General features: G+C 44.8%; 1 protein-coding gene across 1 annotated transcript in view; it reads right to left on the reverse strand.

Moving 5' to 3' along the window:
* Window positions 1-3,341: 3,341 nt before the first annotated feature.
* The window catches only part of LOC147609221 (uncharacterized), a 36,135-nt gene continuing 21,187 nt past the window's right edge, over window positions 3,342-18,289 (reverse strand). The window contains exons 6-10 of the mRNA XM_086787934.1: window positions 6,461-6,520; window positions 6,300-6,350; window positions 5,982-6,053; window positions 5,654-5,804; window positions 3,342-5,526 (exon numbers count right to left, since the gene is read on the reverse strand). Of these exons, the coding sequence (XP_086644060.1) occupies window positions 3,617-5,526; window positions 5,654-5,804; window positions 5,982-6,053; window positions 6,300-6,350; window positions 6,461-6,520 (2,244 nt within the window). The 3' untranslated portion in view covers window positions 3,342-3,616. The remainder of the gene's footprint in view (window positions 5,527-5,653; window positions 5,805-5,981; window positions 6,054-6,299; window positions 6,351-6,460; window positions 6,521-18,289) is intronic.

Below are 18,289 nucleotides of genomic sequence, written 5' to 3' on the forward strand. Positions count from 1 at the left end.
CTCTTTATGCCTAGATGGAGGCAAAAAGAGATTCGTCTTCGCAATGGTTCCTCTCTCACAAAAGGTGGGGGAAGAAGAGGACGCTAATGCAAGAGAGAAACCTACAAACAAACCTATCTAGCATGCATCCATCAAAGCAAGCAAAATTCAATAGCATACAAAAAAGCAAGAGTAGAGAAGAGAAGAGGTCACAAGAATTCTATTGCAAATAAATCATTGTGTATTTCTTATTGTAAAAAACGACTTATATTCAAGTGACTAGTTTTCATACTGGGCAGGCCAAACTTAAAAATGGTTGTATCTCTACTACTAGTCTTAAGCAAGTATGTACACGAAGTCCTTAGACTTTTCCTATTTGAAATTAATCTCAAGGTAAGGCCACTTTATATGTTCCATCCCCGTATTACAAAAGATAAGTGCCTGTTCGAGCAAGTAAGATGGCAAAGCGCCTTATGGTAGGTCCGAGTGGTGAAACTATGTTAACCTATGGAGTGGTGATTCTGTTATGGTAGAACTAAGCATTTGTTGGAGAGAGAATGAAATAATTACAATAGCTATAGAAGTCCACTCCTTCCTTAGACAAGAGATTTCCTTGATGTTGAATAAGCCTCCTACTAATTTTTTTTTAAAGTTAGATAGTAAGAAGTTAAGGAGCAGATTTGAGAACTCCTTCACCTGGAGCCTCCCACCCCTTCAGTACTGTTTGGACTCCCCTTTTCTTGTGATCTCTCAAGGTAAGACTACTTAATATATTCCAGTACCGTCTTACAAAAGGTAAGTGCCCATTCAAGTAGGTAAGATGGCAAAGCGCCTTATGGTAGGTTGGACTGTTGATGTTAACCTATGGAGTGGTTAACAACTGCCTCCCGCCCGTTCTCTACATTGTGGACTCCCCTTTTCTTGAGCTCTCTTATTAGGACACCAACCGGGTTATTCGGTCAGATCTTCTCAACCTCTACACCTACTACATATGCATAGATCACACCTTCAGAGCCTTCCACCGAAGATGCAATTCTCTTCCTCACGCTCACTGGTGATGGAGGCATCCAGCAGAGCAAGTCAGGCTACCTAAGTGTTCACATGTCCCATGCCATGCGGCTTACAGTTGGCCAAATATATGGGTTCCATCCCCCACCGCCTCAAAGTGTAGACAAGGAGAGTTGAGCACGTCTTCAGAGCAGCTGAGGAGCTCATACAGAGACCCACAAAGGAGCCAATTATGCCACACAGACGTTGCGACAAAGGAGCATTACATGTCATTACCGAGTCTACTATGAGATCTATGGGTGGTTTCACTTATTCCATGAGGGGTTTGGCCCGGTTTCTAGGATCGTTGACTTCTCAGACCAGTGTTACCTACGGCTCTTCCTGCTCGAGCTTCGAAAACACAAGGACACATTCTTGATAGAGCTTAGGCCCCAGCCACCCCACCCCGTCCCTCGCTAGCCAACCATCACCAGCTTCTTATCGCCCTAGGAGGAGCACAGCCACACAAGGATCCCATGGACCCACCTCGGGCTATTGCGGACGCACCTTGCCTGAATGCGCACTACAATGTGCCCGGCACCCATGGCCCCACACGACAACCACAATCCATGCATCAGCTCCCAGGACATGCTCCACTTCAATTGAGCTACCTTTCCAAGTGACCTAGCTGAGGGATACCTCTCGACCATACTCATTAGCGCTATGCTCAATATATTGAAGAGTTGTATACCATCTATTGGGGGATGATGCTTCTCTCATGTTTCATGTTCCTTGTATTCCATGATGAGATTTTCATGGACATTTTTGTATCACTCCAATGAGATAGTTTTGATTTGTTCTATTTTATTTTATTTTATGTTCCATGATGAGTTATGTCATGGACATTACAGTATCACTGCAATGAGAGAGTTTTGATTTGTTCTATTTTATTTTATTTTGCGTTCCATATGAGATATGCCATGGACATTATAGTATCACTTTGGTCTCATAGGCCCATCTGGTCTTTAGTAGACACTCTCTCTCTCTCTCTCTCTCTCTCTCTCTCGCACACAAGTATACACACTTGTGAAAGAGGTGAAGATTTGACCATGAGCGCACACAAAATCATGAAATTTATAATGGCATTTTCCTTGGTAGTGGCACAAATCTTGTGATTAAAAGTAGCTAGATAAAGTCCATGGTCACAAGCTTCTAATGTATACAAAGTAGAACATGCATGTATTTTACTCATGATTCCTCAAAAGGGAAAGTCACTTTGAGATTTCGACTTTTATGTGTGACCTTTTGCTTGAGCTCGATGGACAACAACCTCTTTCCATGCAAGATTGGCATTCCAACTGTACCCAAAAGCTTTTTACTTGCAAATAACTTGGGGCCAAAGAAAAACAAAAAACCTCCCAAGAGCATCAATGCCTCCACCAATGTTCCCTTGAGAATATAATTGACCAAAAGAATGGCAAAATCAGAATTGAATAGAACAATGATAAAATTAGGGAAAAAAAAGATAGAACTCCTTGCAAAGTAGTTTGTGATTAAATACTTTGGCTCATAAAGCACCAAACTAACTCAAGAAGAATTAAGCAGCTTGGGTTGTGACACGCATTGACGAACACATTATTTGGATGCATAAACCAACATTGTTAAGAACCCGTTGCTTAAATCAAGAGATCAAAGAGCAATGCTTTCTTTTGGAGTATCTAAAGATACTACATCAAAGGAGAATAAGATGAAAAAGACAAGCCTTTATGTAATATTATCAAAGCTGTACGACGATAGTGTGGCTGCAACCAGTGCACCACCAAGGAAATCCAATTAAAAAATATTTATGAGTCGTCATTGCGATTTTTAAGAAAGAAGAAGGATCAGCACGCTACATTATCAAGATCAACTCAAAGGCCTTGAGCCAAAAGGAAATGGAGGCTTCGCACCAAGATGAAGCAAGAAAACTCAAGGCTAGAATGCATCACCATCACATTGTAGCAAAATATAAAGTTTTCTGCATGCCTGCCCACGCTCAGCCCTTCACCATCCATTAGGCACGCACATGCGCACGCAATACAATCAGTAGCATGATGATGAATGCATACTAGCACACATGCAACCAATCACACAACAAACAGCAACACAGCTTTCACAAACATTTCCTTCATGAGCTAGACAACCAGTAGGATGACATAACTGTAACTCATTTTACACACCTTCACAAGTGCTTGTCACAAACTCTTTGAGCTTTCCCATTCACATTAACATCCTAAACAACATTGCAACTCCAAGGTCATGATTGATTTATAATGGGAAACCACACAAGATGCATGGCTTTGCAGGAACCCATAAATGCTTTGAAGACAAAGGGCCGAGAAATAAATATCTAGTGCATTTAACATGATTTAAGTCAAAAAAGATTGGTATATAATACATGTAATCTTGACTTTACATTTGCCGACAGCATGCCTGGTTTTCTTGCTTTTATTAGACCTTATTCATATGCACACTCATGAAAGCGCCAAGTATCTCATGCATCCCTCGTATACCATGTTTTTATATGTCATTTGTTGTAAGAAGAATTATGCAAGACACAAGATGATATGCACCTTTTACATTGTAAATATTTGTGGGCAAATCCTGAACCTCATTCATGCCTGAAATCACAGGCTTGACCCTTTCTGCACAATCCTCTTGCAAAGTATTTGCAGAGATGGTCTTTCTTAGGTGTGAATTTACTATCATTGCCTTGATATTGATCCGTACCCCTAAAATTTGGCCCATGGCTGAAATGTCCTCGGTTAGACCTGCCCCTACTGTCATGAGGCAGCTCACCGAGACTTTGAGATCCCCAAGCACTCTGTGTTTGGATTCCCCATCCTCCATCATTGCTGGCCAGGTGTTCTGCTGTCCGGCCACTTCCCCAAACGCTGCCCTCCACCATTTTTGATGCCGGACCAAAAAAATGTTGATCCTGCCCCGGCCTCCTACTTGTCTCTTGCCAGTCACTTGCTGACCTGCTATGCACAGAGGTATTTCTAAAATCCCTCCCAGAATTTGCCATTCCCCGACCAATCTGAGAGAGATTGTTAACATTGGATCCCTGTGTGGAGCCCATGGAAAAACTGTTCGCATGAGGTCCCTGTGTCCGGCCAAGAGGAGAATTGTTGAAATGAGGTGCCTGTGTATGGTTTGGCATGACATTCGGTCCCTGCATGAGGCTGTGGGGAAAACCTGTGACATTAGGTCCGTGTGTGGGGCCATGGGGAAAACTGTTAACATTAGGTCCCTGTGTGGGGCCTGCGGGAAAACTGTTAACATAAGGTCCCTGTGCAGGGATTGAGGAAAAACTGTTAACAAAAGGTCCCTGTGTAGGGCCCGGGGGGAAACCGTGAACATTAGGTCCCTGTGTGGAACCCAATGGAAAACCATGAACATTAGGTCCCTGTGTTTGGCCCGGGGGAAAACCGTGAACATTAGGTACCTGTGTGGGACCTGAAGTAAAACCATGAACAGTAGATCCCTGTGTGGGGCTTGCAAAAAAACTGTGAACATTAGGTCCTTGTGTGGGGCCCAGTGAGAAGCCATTAGCATTCATTCCCTGTGTCAAGCCTGGGGAAAAGCTGCTACCATTTGGTCCCTTTGTAGGGCCCACAGAAAAGCTGTTGACATTAAGCCCATGCATGGGGGCCAGTGGAAACCCGTTGACATGAGGACCCTGTGCGTGGGAGAGGGGAAAGTTGTTACCATTAGGTTCCTGTGAGGAGCCAAGAGAAATGCTATTAGAAAACCTTCCTGAAAGAGCATCTGACAACAAAATGGATGCATCTTGAGTCTCTGTTGCTCTCCAAATTCGCAAATCTAAAGGGAAAAGGTTGGTCTTCTCCCATTTCCTCAGCTGCTCCATTGTGAATGGACCCTGAATGGTCCTGGTGGGATCCTGATAATACCATATCTTCTCCTTTTCGCTGTCAACTGTCAGAGTCCCAGCAATAGCAGGAGCACCTGATGTTGATCCAGGGGTATGAATCGGTGAAAAAACAGGACCTGAAACCATGCCAGCAGATGCTTCCCCTCTGTTGTACAGAAACCTTGCACCAGCATCTGTCCCTACCGTGTCCAAGGTTTCATCCCTTCTCCATCCACCACTTCTTTCTGTGCCCCCACCTGCGTTGCTTGCCCATCGGACCTCCTTCAAGCCAAAACTTCCCTCATGATTCCAGCCAGTGTTAGCATTCTGATCTCTGCCTCCTGCATCTCCCCAACTAGCGTTACCTTGCCCTGAGAAAGCACTCTTGTCATTTGATGTGTAAGCTGCATTCCGACCCTGGGCTTGTATTTCCACAGATTGTTTTACATTATCCTTACCACCAGCATCTTTCTGACCCCAGCCAGAAATTTTCGGTTGGGAATCCTGTGGTTTTACGTGAGCTTCCAAGAAGCTGCTGTTGTCCCAATGACTGTAAAGTTTCTCTGCACCACCTGTGCTGTAATCTTTACCGAAAAATCTCGTGGATGAAGCTTTCTCCCGAACGCTCTGAGCTCCACCGATATCCCCTAAAATCCATAAAATTATGCCCATCAATATAATTTCCTTGTCCCTCAAGCATCACTCGCCAGATATTACTGATACAAACAGAAACAACAATGTTCTGATGAGAGAGGAAGAGGATGATAACAAAACCTTGACTATCATCTGCTGGAAGCTCCTCATCATCAGACTCATAATCCGGGTCCATGTGAGGATCTGCATCGATGTCGAAAGGCGCCTTCAATTGCCTCTCCCTTTCTTCTGGGCTGCTTAAGAGCTGGAGCTTCTCAACGCACTCTCTAAGTGTGCTAAAAAATGCTTGGTCAAGGAGATTCCCTTTTTAGAGGCAGAAAAGCTAATACATGGATAAAGCTCTCTATTTATCCTAAACATCTTCAAACAAAACCAGCAGAAACATTTCGCATTTACTGCCAGTTCCCTATTAATAAAGCTCCATATTTAGCAAGAAAACAAAAGGATATTCTCTCTTACGACCTTTCTCACTTGCCCTGTCTCGAAGATGGCTGAGCCTCAAAAGCTCAATTTCAAACCACTGCAAATAATGACAAGAAAAGACAAGTTAGCTGTGCATGCGCGTGTGCATGTGCGCGAGTCCTAGATTCTGAGCTAAAGCACACAGTAGACACAAAAAGTAGTAGAAACCAGCATTTCAAGATGTGACATAATCTGCCCAAAATAGTTTGCTTATAAGCATGGAATACAGTTTACGGTGGTCCCAACCATGCTAAAACATTACTAGGAAAAGAACTGACCGTGTCAATGAACCAGAATTACTTACATCTTTAACTTTGGCCTCCCGAAGAGCTCTCGCTCTCTCCTCAAGCTCACCCTGCATTCCATTTCTAGAAATGTAAGCTTTGGGGTAGTACACATTCTCATGTAGCATTTCAACTTGTAGGCCAAATCTCTTGTACCACAAGAAGAGAACAAGAGACTAACCACTGTCATAGCCTTTATAAATCCACATCTTACACTTTGCCTAAGCCTCCGGCATTCCTCCTGTTACAAAACAAGAAAATCAGACAGCATACAATTGTGGGCCTAATAACTAACATGTTAATGAAAAGCACAGATACATATAAAAAGCATACATTGAAGGGTGCTATTTAAACGTGTTTTCCTAGGGCATGGAACTTTGTACTGGCGGCCTGTGTAAAGATCCAAGGGATGGCACCATGGGGGAGCAGCCGAGGCTATTCGGTTACACAAACGCCCACATGGTAGTTACCAACTTCATCCCCTTTTATTGCCCCTCCTTGAAGTCACGAGTTTTTTTTATATCAGATCTGCCTTCCTTTCACACACTGATCTCCAACATTATATTGTAAGACCACTTTCATGCATTTGAAATTTCTAACCCCGTCATGCATGATGCATGCTATAGAGAGAGAGAGAGAGAGAGAGAAAGAGAGAGAGAGAGAGAGAGAAATGAAATGAAATGAAATGTTATATTAACGTCTTCAAAAGGCCATAATGACCTATGAGACCAAAAGTTACATCATGGTGGATCTGATACAATGTCTGGATAAAAAAACCCAGAAAATGAAAAATAAAGATGATACTACTGGCACCTAGAAAATGAAACTGGAACTGGAAGGTACACTATGGAGGTACCTCCATCTCATAATATGTGCCGCATCGGACACTGGCGGATCTCCTCAATATCCTCTGTGGTCAGCACCCTGACTGGGTGTCCCGCATGCCTCGCAAGAATAATCCGAATCTGCCGCTGCAACCCCCGTCTATGCTGGGATGCCCTCCTCCGTAGTCGTGGGCGTCTGGACCACCCAAGCTCAATCGCACGATCAATCAGTGTACCCCTGGTGTGGGCGGTATACATGTCCTGCTGCTGCTGTGGTCCATCTGGCGCAGTGATGGCTGGACTAAAGAAGTCTGTAATGTGCCTCTGAGTCTGGCTCTCTGTGCGCCTAAGCAGGCTATCTCTATGTCTCCGCAGCTCAAGCAAGAACAATCCCAAACACCTCTGGTCCTGGTACCCCATGACTCTGGAAAGTGGTCCAAAACCCTCTCTGAATAAACAGTGGAAACGACCACGTATCTCATAGTATGCAGTACAATGGCATATATAATGCAGCTCTGTCTCTGGCTCCCCATGGCATACTCGGCAGAGGTTTTTTTTTTCGGGAAAAGATCCTTCTATTAGACTTTAGCTAACGAGAACCAGCCACGAAGGGCTAGATACAAACTCGCCTCCATGATCAAAGGACCAAAGGTGGAGAAAGATGCACTTCTCCTCTCGCTAGCCGCTCTGAGGAGAAGGCTATCTCATTTGGGGGGGGAGCGCGGGGGGGGGGGTGGGGGGGGGAACGCATGTATGGCAAGCTCCCAAGAATTTGGGAGAGATCTAGGATTGAAACATGGTTCTACATGGTGCTCACATACATTTCTAATAAGGTGGAATACAAAGAATCACACTCCTAAAAACTAGGAGGGTTACTATTTTTGGACAGTCCCCAATGGAAATTCCGTTTGCACCATCGCGTCCGTATAAGCTAAGCGAATGGGGGGGGCTTGTGTCAAAATGAGCAGTGGAAATGAGACAAAAACAGAGTGGAACAAAAACGCAGAAGAGCACGAGAGAGAAGTGCTGTATAAACTCTACTATATACACACAATCCAGTACAACACTAGTGTGGGGGGGAAGCGTGGTATATATACCACCTCGGGCTGCTGGTTGGCCAGTGTAAAACAGGCCAACAGCCCCAAGAAAAGCTCACGACTTGATAATAACCAGTCGGCCAACAAATAACAAGTCGACCAGCAGATAAACCAGTCGGCAAACTCCTACAGCTGACCAGGAAAAAAATAGAGCCCCCCCATGACTAGCAAAACTAGGGGAAATATGGACAATGAGGAAAAATGGAGAAACTCACACACAGGCGGACACGCCCACAACACTGGCCCTCACTCCCTACAATGTAATATGGTACAGACGAGATGACTGCTAGCACCCCCTCTCAACTCTCCTGGATGTGGAACCAACCCCAGTAAGCTGGAGTGCTGGGGTAGAGGCTTTGTGAAGAGGTCCGCCACATTGTCCTCTGTACAAAAAACTAGCAAGATGTCACCATCCAAAATCTTCTCACAAAAAAAGTGATATTGTATCTGCTTGGTCCGGGCATGGAAGACCGGGTTCCGAGCAATAGCTATATAGCTCTGGTTGTTGCACTGGATGACCGTGTGTTCCTTCTATGGAAACCCTATCTCGGCAAGTAACCTCCGCAACCACACCACCTCGCAAGCAGCACCACAAGCAGCCCGATACACTGCCTCGGTAGAAGACAAGGCTCTTGCTGCTCCAAGAAATCGCCCCTGAGCCGAGGGAAAGCCGTATCTTGAAGTAGATCTCCTCATGTCTAGACCTCCTCCCCAATCAGAGTCACTCCAACCTCGGAGACTGACTCAGTCCTTCGTTCCCCCTTCAGTGTTATAAAAGAGTCCAAAGGTATCTACATAAATGAGCTCCACATTCCCACCTGAAAACTCGTCCAATAGCAACCAAATCAATGAACCAACAAGCTTCCAATACAAGGAGGCATCAACCTGCTACAAGGATATGTACAGTAAGTTTGGTATTCAGGTTCATCGGAAATGAAATAGGCTTGCAATTCTCCATCCCAAAGGCCTCCAGCAACTCATGAACATATCGTTGCTGAGAAACAAAGAACCCCCTTTGGGTCTGCCAAATCTCCAATCCCAAAAAGAAATGGACTAAGCCTAAATCCGTCATCTCAAACTCCTCTGATAAGGCAACCTTCGTCACAGCTATGTGTTCCACATGATTGCCAATGAGAATAAGATCATTCACATAGAGGCTAATCAATGTGACCATACCACATTCCCAAAAGAGATACAAGTTCGGATCTGCAACTGATCTCTGGAAACCCTTTCTCAGAAACAAAGAATCGATCTTCTGGTTCCAAGCCCTGGAGCCTGCTTAAGACCATACAAGACCTTCAGCAACCTGTAAACCATACCTTTTCATCAGGTTGCTCAACATACACCTCCTCCTGCAAGTCATCATTCAAGAACGCAAATTTCACACCCATCTGATACACTAGCCACTACTGAGAAGAGGCAAGGACAAGAACTGTCCGAATCGTGGTCATCTTAGCTATCGGTGCAAAAGTGTCCTCATAGTCGATGCTTGGCCGCTGAGCATAGCCCTTAGCCACAAGTCTGGCCTTGTGCTTGTCCACTGACCCATCAGACCGTATACTTGGTCTTGTAGACCCATTTGACACCAATGACTGACCGTGTTGACGGCCTCGGAACCAACTCCCAAGTTCCATTCTTCTCGATGGCTTCAAGCTCCACTTTCCTCTAAGTCTCCTAGAAAAACTTCCTTAACTGAAGTAGGCTCTTTGCCCCGAATGATACGAGACATCAATGCATAGTTTACCTGTATAGGCTCCTTGGACTGACTTTTATCACGAACCATGTGCAATCTTCGAGCTCCATCATCCGTGGTCCACTCGGAGGATACTCCGTAACACTCGACTTCTGAGTGGTATCCAACCACTTTGGTACCCGAATAGAAGCGGAGCCTCCTGCTTTGCTCCTGTGGCACATCTCCAACCTCGGGCTCAACCTCTACAACTTACTGAGGCTGGCTAGCTGGAACAAGAGCCTGGGAATCATCCTCATACTCATCTAGTTCTCCAAGAAGTGGTGGCTCCTCACAACAGTGGAAGCTAGAACATGCTCATCAAAGACAACAGCTCTACTAACAACAACCTCATTCCACTATGGGTCATATAACTTGTAGCCTTTGGAAAGAGAGTTATATCCCACAAAAATAAGCTTCTGGGTGTAAGATTCCCCCCTTCCAAAATAGGTGAAACACTTAAGATAGTCTACTAAGTCTTAACTTGGAGAAAATTTCCTACTCATCGACACCTTGACCATGCAAACATTCAAGGATACGATTTGTAGGTAAGACCTAGTCCTATCTCACAGGGGGAACATGTTCTTCTAAAAATCAAATCACCCATAGGATAATTGATCATAATTTGGACAACTACTAATCTTGATTCCTAAAGATAACGCTTTTTTCCTCATCCATGCAAGGCATAGCCGCTGGCCTAGTTTTCTAGAATAGAGTTGCCCGAGAACCTATTTATCTAGCGTAAGGCTTTCACTTAATCTATTGGAAAGCTACCTGACTAATCGGGTCCACCCATCCGTAGCATGGTACCATCGGGCATTCCATCCTCCCACTTTCCACCCTACCCACGCGTCCATGCAAGGCACAACCGCTGGCCTAGTTTTCCTCGTCCATGCAAGACACAGCTGCTGGCCTAGTCTTCTAGAATAGAGTTACCCGAGAATCTATCTATCTAGCGTAGGACTTTCACTTAATTTGTTGGAAAGCTACCCGACTAATCGGGTCCACCCATCCGTAGGATGGTGCCGTCGGGGCATTCCATCCTCCCACTTTCCACCCTACTCACGCGTCAATTTGTTTTCTAGTTAATCCTACCACACCGTTTGACATAAATAAACATGTTCCTTAATTAGGACCCTTTCACAAGGTTCGTTAAAACAACCTCTTTCCACAGTATAATAATGCTAAAGACAAGATATATATATATATAAAGTTTATACAAGAATCAATTCCATACAAGCCAAACCGGCTCTCTTATTCTTTTCCTTTTTACTACCGATGATCTAGAATTCGGCCTTCCAACCTCTACAGATTGGGCAAACCCTATGGGACAATACACCTCGTCGTCGGTAGCTGGCGAGGACTCAAGCCGGCTTGTCGCCCCCTCAAGCTCCGTCGCTCCATCCTCCCACCTGTCAGAGAGATGTCTACGTGCTAGGGTGGGCTTATTCACCGCACTAGCCTGGGCCCTCAGAACTAGGCAACATCACAATTACTCGCCTCAATCAACGAACCTCATTCTCCCAATGGTATGAGGGATACCATGGGCTAACTCCAGGCCTTGCTAACGATGCCGCCCGGCTACACAAGAACGGAAACGGAGTTAGCATCGAAGCAAGGAGAAAATACCGTACTCTTTTTCTTAAAAATAGCAATTTCAATACTAACTATCGATTACAAAATACAACATCATGTCAAATAATAGCTTCATAGAATTTATAACATTTTCCAATGGAAAAATTCGCATCTTCTTTCTTGATTTATTGATATTAATATTAAAGAATAATTTAAAACTTCTTTTAAATGATGTCCAAGCTAACCTGACCACCGTTTTCTTGTGGAGCTTGCAACGGGAGGGTTGGAGCCGCATTAGGAGCATTTTCTCTAGTCTCATCGTTACGTGCATCTCCCGAGCTGACATTTTGGCATTTCCAGAATGGGACCATCTTATCACCACCTCGTAGTGCTCGATGCTGCGATCGCAGTGCTTCAGTCGAATCTCAATTCCGTGATCGTTTACTCACTCTGTGAGCAAAAAATCGCTGCGTGTGAACCTCCTCTAAGCTCAAAAACCTCTTATTAAAGTTTATGCAAATGGGGGGGAGGAGGGGAAGGAGAGATTGTGAGATGTCCTAAAGAGCAAAAACGTTTTGCTTCAAGGGGATTAGGGTTGTAAGTCCCTTCACACGAAGGGGGAGAAGAGTTACGGACACCCTCTCCTCACAAGGGTGGGGTGACTGAAAAAAGGGCTTGTCTGAGAGATGGCTGATTATGGGATGCTGTGAGGAAGGCGGTGAGGGCTGCAAGGCACGGCTACAAGTACAGTAAGGACAGTCGGGCACTGCTGCCAGCAGGTACAGCAAGTACAGTCGGGCATTAGCTTCTACACAGTATGCAGGCTAATGCTAGGGTTGCAGACTCATGCTGGGTGTCGGGTGCAGCTTGGGGGTGTACTCTACGCAATGTGTTGCTGGCCATGGAGTACACGGGGGTTTATATAGGTGCAAGGTACAGTTGCGCGTACATAGCAAAGTACGGGTAAAGAGACGGTGTCCATCAAAGTGCGCACCAATCACTCGTCTGCATGAGCCTCGGGAAAGGTACGGTGGCGGTGCACAAGCAAAGGTGTGGTACGCATGTATCCTTTTGGCCAGAGGCAGCATGGACGTCCACATGCCCGTACGTGTGGACGATACAATGGGTGGTCGGTCTTTGGTCCTTACGCGGCCATTGTACGAGCGCCCTGGTGAGTGTGTACGGTCTTTTTGGACAGGGTTCCCAAATTTGGGAAGCCGGCCTTGATTTGCGTAACGGAGCACTTGGGGGAGCGAAAAAAAATTCAGTAAAAATGTTTGGAATGTTCCCTTGGTCATTAGGGTGCAAACCGTCCATCAATCGGACGCCCGGTCGTGCATTTATTAAGGTTTAAAGATCGTCGTTTTTTAAACTAAAAATAACTAAAATTCGCATATAATCTTGATCCAATGTTTGTTTTGGATGCTGTAAAATCCTATCTTATGATAAAATCGCACGCAAATTCCAAATTTGGACTCGAAATTTGAAGATTCTAAGTGAAAATGGCTCGTTTAATAAAATCACTGATTTTTACACCATAAAAACTCATAAATTCATCTATTACAGGGATATTTTTTTAACATTTTTTTTAATTAATGAACTTCATTATGTCCCTGTAGCATATGAATTTATGAGTTATGGTGTAAAAATCAGTGATTTTATTAAACGAGCCATTTTCACTTAGAATCTTCAAATTTCGAGTCCAAATTTGGAATTTGCGCGTAATTTTATCCTAATATAGGATTTTAGGACATCCAAAACGAACACCGGATCAAGCTTATACACGAATTTTAGTTATTTTTAGTTTAAAAACGACAACCTTCAAACCTTAATAAATGCACGACCGGGCGTCTGATTGACGGACGGTCTACACCCCAACGACCAGGGGAACATCTCGGACATTTCGCTAGAAAAAAATTTTCACCCCTCGGGCGCTCCGGCATGCAAATCGAGTCCGGCATCCCAAATTTGGAAACCCTGCCTAAAAAGACCGTACACACTCACCAGGGCGCCCGTACAATGGCCGCGTAAGGACCAAAGACCGACCACCCATTGTATGGTCAACACGTACCGACATGTGGACGTCCATGCTGCCTCTGGCCAAAAGGATACATGCGTACCACACCTTTGCCTGTGCACCGCCACCGTACCTTTTCCCAGGCTCATGCAGACCAGTGACTAGTGTACTTTGATGATACACCGTCCCTTCACCCGTACTTTGCTATGTACCTGCAACCGTACCCTGCACTTATATAAACCCCCGTGTACTCCATGGCCAGCAGCACATTGCGTAGAGTACACCCCCAAGCTGCATGCGACACCCAGCATGAGGCTGTACCGCCAGCCCGTACTGCCACTATGCGAGACTGTGCCGTAGTAGCTGCAACCCTAGCATTAGCCTGCATATTGTGTAGAAGTTGTTGCCCGACTATACTTGCTGTACTTGCAACCGTACCCGACTGTCCTTCGGTACCTGTAGCCGTGCCTTGCAGCCCTCACAGCCTTCCTCACAGCACCCCCTCATCAGCCATCTCTCAGACAAGCCCTTTTTTCAGTCACCCCATCCTTGTGAGGAGAGGGTGTCCTTAACTCTTCTTCCCCCGGTGTGAAGAGACTTACAATCCTCACCCCCTTGAAGCAAAACGTTTTGGCCCTTTAGGACATCTCACAATCCCCCCCCATTTGCATAGACTTTAATAACAGGTTTTTGAGCTTAGAGAAGGTTCACACGCTGCGATTTTTTACTAATAGAGTGAGCAAACGATCTCGGAATCGAGATCCTAGTGAAGCACTGCAATCGCAGCATCGAGCACTACGAGGCGGTGATCAAGATGGCCCCATCCCAGAAACGCCAAAATGTCACCTCGAGAGACGTACACAACGATGAGACTAGAGAAAATGCTCCTAATGCAGCTCCAACCCTCTCGTTGCAAGCTCCACAAGGGAACGGTGGCAAGGTTAGCTTGGTCATCATTTAAAACGAGTTTTAAATTATTCTTTAATATTAATATTAATAAATTAAGAAAGAAGTTGCGAATTTTTTCATTGAAAAATGTTAGAAATTCTATGAAGCTAAGAAGATGCGAATTTTTCCATTCAAAAATGTTAGAAATTCTATGAAGCTATTATTTGAAATGATGATGTATTTTGTAATCGATAGTTAGTATTGAAATTGCTATTTTTAAGAACTGCCTAGTTCTGAGGGTCCAGGCTAGTGCAGTGAATAAGCCCACCCTAGTGTGTAGACATCCCTCTGAGGAGCAGGAGAATCGAGCAACAGAGCCTGAGGGGGTGACAGGCCGGCTTGGGTCCTCGCAGCTATCGACGACGAGGTGTATGGTCCCGCAGGGTTTGCCCAGTCAGTAGAGCCTGGAAGACCGAATTCTAGATATCGGCAGTATAAAAGAAAAGAATAAGAGAGCCGGTTTGGATTGTATGGAATTGATTCTTGTATAAACTTTATATATATATATATATCTTATCTTTAGCATTATTATAATGTGGAAAGAGACTGTTTTAACAAACCTTGTGAAAGGGCCCTAATTAATAAACATGTTTATTTACGTCAAACGGTGTGGTAAGATTAATTAGAAAACAAATTGACGCGTGAGTAGGGTGGAAAGTGGGAGGATGGAATGCCCCAACAACACCATCCTACGGATGGGTGGACCCGATTAGTCGGGTAGCTTTCCAACAGATTAAGTGAAAGCCCTACGCTAGATAAATAGATTCTCGAGCAACTCTATTCTAGAAGACTAGGCGAGCGGCTATGCCATGCATGGATAAGGAAAAAAGCTAGGAATCAAGATTAGTAGTTGCCCAAATTATGATCAATTACCCTATGGCTGATTTGATTTTTAGAAGATCACGCTCCCCTAGCGGGATAGGACTAGGTCTTACCTACAAATCATATCCTTAAATCTTCGCATGGTCAAGGTGTCGATGAGTAAGAAATTTTCTCCAAGTTAAGACTTAGTAGACTATCTTAAGTGTTTCCCCTATTTTGGAAGAGGGGAACCTTACACTGGGACTTTGAGTCAAGCTTCCCACTTTGTTTCTTTGGTATGTGAAAATAGGCATCACTCCCAAAAACACGGAAATAGCAGACATTTGGTTTCCTGTCAAAATAAGCCTCAAACGGAGTCATCTTAGGTACTAAAGTAATTGGAGATCGGTTGAGGATATGGACAGCCATGGCCATAGCCTCTCCCCAAAGTGGACAAGGAAGGTCTTGATGCTCCAACATTGTCCTCGCCATCTCCACCACAGTCGGGTTCTTTCGTTCAACTACTCCATTCTCTAAAGGCGATCCTATATTGGCCAGCTCCCCCTTGATGCCATGCTCCACACAAAAGCATTAGAAGAAAACTCCCCTCCTTTGTCAGCTTGAACAATCTTCACCTCCAATCTAGACTCCTTTTCCACCAAAGCATACCAGACCTTGAACCGAGCAAAGGATTGGTCCTTCTGTGAAAGAAAATACACCCCATGTAAACCTGCTACAATCATCCACAAGCAACATGAAATACAAGGATCCTCCCAAAGATGGAGTCTCCATAGGTCCACACAAGTCAGTGTGTACCAACTCCAGTGGTTTCAAAGCCCACCTAGTAGCTTGCTTTGGAAAAGACTCCCTATGCTGCTGCCCACGAATGCAAGAACTGCAATGTCCCTGCTTGTTGCCAACATCTAGCAAGCCATCCACCATCTGGTCCTAGAAAGCCCGCCGCAGCGCATCCACATTCAAGTGGCCAAAACCAAAAATGCCACAAATCACCGAGCTAAGTACCTATAAGAGAAGAGAGTGCTAAGAGTCTATAAATCCCATTCTCCACTCTGCCTTCTCGAACAACCTCGCCTGTTTCTTTGTCACAGATAGCAACAAAATGCTCATGAAACTCCACCTGCATGACAATCTTGCAAATCTCATGCACTAACAAAAGATAAAAGCCAAGAGATGGGACATAAAGAACCCGGGAGGAATGCTTCCCCCCCTCTGCCACCATCGAGAATAATCTCCGACCTGCCTTCACTGTGAATCGAGATAGTGGACTTGTCACCAATAAAGATGTGACATGTTTGCCTCCGAAGATCTTGTAACAACTCTCGGGAAGGAGTCGTATGCCTAAAAGCACCATTGTCTAGAATCCACTCCCGAGTATCCCCAACGGTGAGACCAACCGCCTCCCAACTCGAAGAAGATGAAGCTCTGGTGTCCATAATCTCCAAGTGCACAAAAGCTAGAATCTTTGCAATTGCAGCTGAGGAATCAGCACCCTTCTCGATGCTCCGCTGAGGACATTTCCTCCAATAATGACCCTTTTGGCCACAATGGTTACAGGTCCACTCGGCCTCCAAATCATCACGCTCTGAGTCGGGCTTCTTCTCAAAAGACTTCGTCTGTGAAGACTTTCCTTTGCCCTTCTTGTTGTTGTTGTTGCGGCCTTTTGATCACTGACCAATCAAAGCCTAAGAACCTCCGCCCTATGGAGGGTTCAGAAACCGCTCTTCCTAGTCCAAAACCGTCGGCACAAGCTCCTCCCATGTAATGATACCCGATTGTACAAAGAAGCCAAGTGCTGCCAAATCCCTCGAGCCAACGTCATGTGTTTAATGTGGTTGATCACTTGGGGTGTGCAATTAAGGAAAATGAAAGAACGCACACGGACATTGACACGATCCCACAACTGTGCCTGAGCCTCCCGCTCTTTCTTAGTGAATAGTGAAAGCTCTTGCTCCTCCAACTCTGGCCTTGGAACTCCAACCACAATGAAATCAGTCAAATCATAAGACTCCAAGAAAGGCTCCAACATTACCTTCCAGATGCCCCATCCAACTGTCGGTCCACTGGGAACGTCGGGAGGGTGGGAATTCTAAGGTATTTGGCTTGCATGATCTTCTCCGAGTTTATGGAGAAGTGAATGGCCATAAGATTCACATTCTTTTAGACCCTGGCAGTTCGCATAACTTTGTTAACTACAAACTTGTGCAGAAATTCAGTCTTGATACGACATTTAGTGACCATACCTATGAGGTACGCCTACCTGCGGGAAGGCAAGTTTGGGATCGCAAGGTGGAGATGCTTCCAATCCAGATTCACGACTACAAAGACACTCTGGAATGCTATGTTATGCATCTGGAAAATGTAGACTTGTTATTAGGGATTGAGTGGTTTAAGACTCTTGACGTCCAGATAGATTGGTCTAGTCATATTTTTTCTTTTCAGCATAGGGACACCAAGTATAGTATTTTAGGTGATTGTATCCATTCCTCTCAAGGACCTCTTGTAAATACAATTGATTTTGGAAATATAATAGATTCTTCTTTGTATACCGCTTTCCATTGTGTATTGATTCCACTTTCTTCTTTTCTCATCCCTTCATTGGATGTAAATGAATTAAGTGTGTTTGAAAGCAAAGAATTACAGAAGATACTTGATTCATTTCAAGATGTATTTCCTAAGGAACTGCCATCGGGTTTACCACCTGAAGGGGCAGTAGATCATCGTATTGACTTGATCCCTGGTGCTCATCCTGTCAGTATTCCACCTTACAGGATGAGCCAAGCTGAGGAAGATGAGTTGGCTAAACAACTCGAAGATTATTTGAGGATGGGCCAGATCCGTCCAAGTAAATCACCTTGGGGTGCACCTGTGTTGCTTAGGAGAAAGAAGGACAATACCTGGAGAATGTGTATAGATTACAAGAAATTGAACAAGCTGACCATTAAGAACCGTTATCCTCTCCCTAGATCAGATGACCTGATTGACCGGTTAGCAGGAGCGA

This window comes from Cibotium barometz, chromosome 51 (assembly GCF_041138505.1).
Source record: "Cibotium barometz isolate CiBa-2024 chromosome 51, ASM4113850v1, whole genome shotgun sequence".
NCBI lineage: Eukaryota > Viridiplantae > Streptophyta > Polypodiopsida > Cyatheales > Cibotiaceae > Cibotium > Cibotium barometz.